A 2,424-nucleotide genomic window follows, 5' to 3' on the forward strand; every position below is an offset into this window, starting at 1 on the left:
ACCATATTTATTCAGGTACACTCGATTCCATAATTCATCAGATGGATCCCCCTTCTCATTTATCAGCTCATACATCCCATTGTTAACAATTCTTTTGATCTTATATGGGCCTTCCCACATGTTTTCCATATTTCCTTTACCAGTTCTTTGATATCTAAGTTTTTGTCTCAACACTAGATCTCCTTCTTGGAATTCACATCTTCGCTCTTGTACAGTTGTTATCGCTTGTGCAGAATTATGTGTTATCTCATTCTCTTTATTTATAACATCTACCATCAACCTTTCACCTCGCTGACATTATTTAATCTGCTGTTTCCAGTTTCTTCGCTTGCTGGAGCACTCTTCACATTTGTCAATGTCAATCTCATGGCATGCTTTTCCTTCATTTGTATCTCCTCTTATTACTCATACGCCTTGAGGAAGAGGAAACTTGATGCATTGGTGGAAAGTTGAAGCCACCCCTAGAATACCACGCAACCACGGTATTGCAATCAAAGAATTGTAAGGTGATTCTACATCAACAACACAGAATACTATTTCAGATGATATGTTTTTTAAAGGAATCCGCTTTGTTATCTCTCCCTTCGGTTTATTATCCGTGCCGTTAAAACCGTATATCTTATAAGTAGAGGAAATAAGCTCTTCATCTCGACCACCCATAGTTTTGTATGTATGGTAAAATAAGATGTCCACCGAACTACCAGGATCTATTAGTATTCTGTTAATAGCCCATGTATTCGCGTCTTCCTCTTCATCAGTTTTTGCTTTTGGGTTGATTTCCAACTTTACCACTAAAGGACTTTCGTGCGGTTCTCCACCTCCAGGTACTTCTTCTGCGTTGAAGGAAATAAGTTGCTTCTGCCAAGGGTGATACTTTCGCAAGATTCAATATGTCTCTTCCATCATTATCCCTCCTGTAAACTCTGCTCAAGGTATTATCATGAAAGTCTTATATGTTCTTGAACGAATGTATTATCGAATTACAGTATAGATTCTTCGCCTTCGCACCCACCTCTATCAAATATGTATTTCTTCCTGTCTTCGTGCCTTGTGTGCGACCTTCTGGAGGTGGTGGTGGTAGATTATGTTGTTGTTGTACCAGAAATTGATCTAACTTTCCTTGATCTATCATTCGCAGTATGATTTTCTTTATGTCCCTACAATTATTTGTTGTATGACCATGAAAGCGATGATAAGCACAAAATTCTCTATTTCTCCTCCCTGGTAGTGGCTCATTTCCCGCATTTGGTGGTGCCGATATTTCTTCCATCAAAATTATAGCTTCCCATATTTTTTCTACTGTAGCATTTAGATACGACATCTTTATAGGCTCCCAAACTACTTTATTGCCTCTTTGACCTTGATTAAAATACTGCTTTTGGCCCACATATCCTTCTGGCTGGTTATCAAGTCTTTGATTATTTCCCCCACGGTTATTGAATTGTTTTTCTCTTTCCCACTCTTCTTGATCTCGACTACCCATTGCTACCATTTTTTGTTGATCTTCATTATCACCTTCTCGTATCTTCCTTGAGATGTGCTTGCGATTGTGTTCGTTATTTTATGAAGTAAACTCGCATTCCCAGCTTTTGTGCTTGTATTTGCCACATGATAAGATTCCATTTCTTTCTGCTTTTGTTCAAGAGCGATGTATTCTTCTTGATACTCGCGTAACTCTGTCATTGACATGGTTTCTTTAATTCTGAAAATTTACGTGTATAGCAGATCTGTTGCGAAGAGTGCATTGATGAACGCTAATATGAGGTTTCTTTCATCCACTCGTCCAGCCATTTCGCTGCACATTGTTCTCCATCTTGTGGTTAAACTTCGCAGATCTTCATTTGTTCTTCTTCGCAAACCAAATACTTGCTCTATGCCTGGTCGTAATACATTATTGTTGATGTATGCTCCTAGGAATATTGACTGTAACTGATTGAATGATCTGATTGTTCCAGTAGGTAGACCTTCAAACCACTTCAAAGCTTCTCCTGACAAGCTTGCCGTGAAATACTTGCAAAGAACTGCATCATGATATTCCTATTGCAATAAAGTTCGCACATAAGCTTTTATGTGTTGTATCGCACAGGTTGTTCCATCAAAGATGTTGGTGAATGCTGGTAAATTGCATTTAGGCGGTATTCCCGCAGCTGTATTTGCCTTACAAATGGTGTTTTTCTTGCTTCTTCAATTGCCTCATTCAGCTGTTGCCTACCTCCCTCTCTTCTTGTTGTCATCATTTCTCTCATTTCAGCTAACTCTCTTAAGATTTGGTCATTCACCACCTGGTCTTGTTGTATTGGCCTTTTTAGTCTTGCTTGCTTTACTCTGTTGTCATGGCTATTTTGACGTGTAGCCTCCTGCATCTCTCTTTCTTCTTCAGCATCTCTTCGGCGTCTCCGTCTTTCTCTTTCATCCTCTTCTACT

General features: G+C 39.1%; 1 protein-coding gene across 1 annotated transcript; it reads right to left on the reverse strand.

Annotated features, from left to right (window-relative positions):
• Positions 1-405: 405 nt before the first annotated feature.
• LOC113337523 lies at positions 406-1,492 on the reverse strand. Its single transcript, XM_026583215.1, has 2 exons — positions 1,013-1,492; positions 406-858 (listed from the first exon to the last, which is right to left on the reverse strand). The coding sequence occupies exons 1-2, from the start codon at positions 1,490-1,492 to the stop codon at positions 406-408; spliced, it is 933 nt and encodes a 310-aa protein (XP_026439000.1).
• Between the last annotated feature and the right edge of the window lie 932 nt (positions 1,493-2,424).

Source organism: Papaver somniferum, chromosome 1 (assembly GCF_003573695.1).
Source record: "Papaver somniferum cultivar HN1 chromosome 1, ASM357369v1, whole genome shotgun sequence".
NCBI lineage: Eukaryota > Viridiplantae > Streptophyta > Magnoliopsida > Ranunculales > Papaveraceae > Papaver > Papaver somniferum.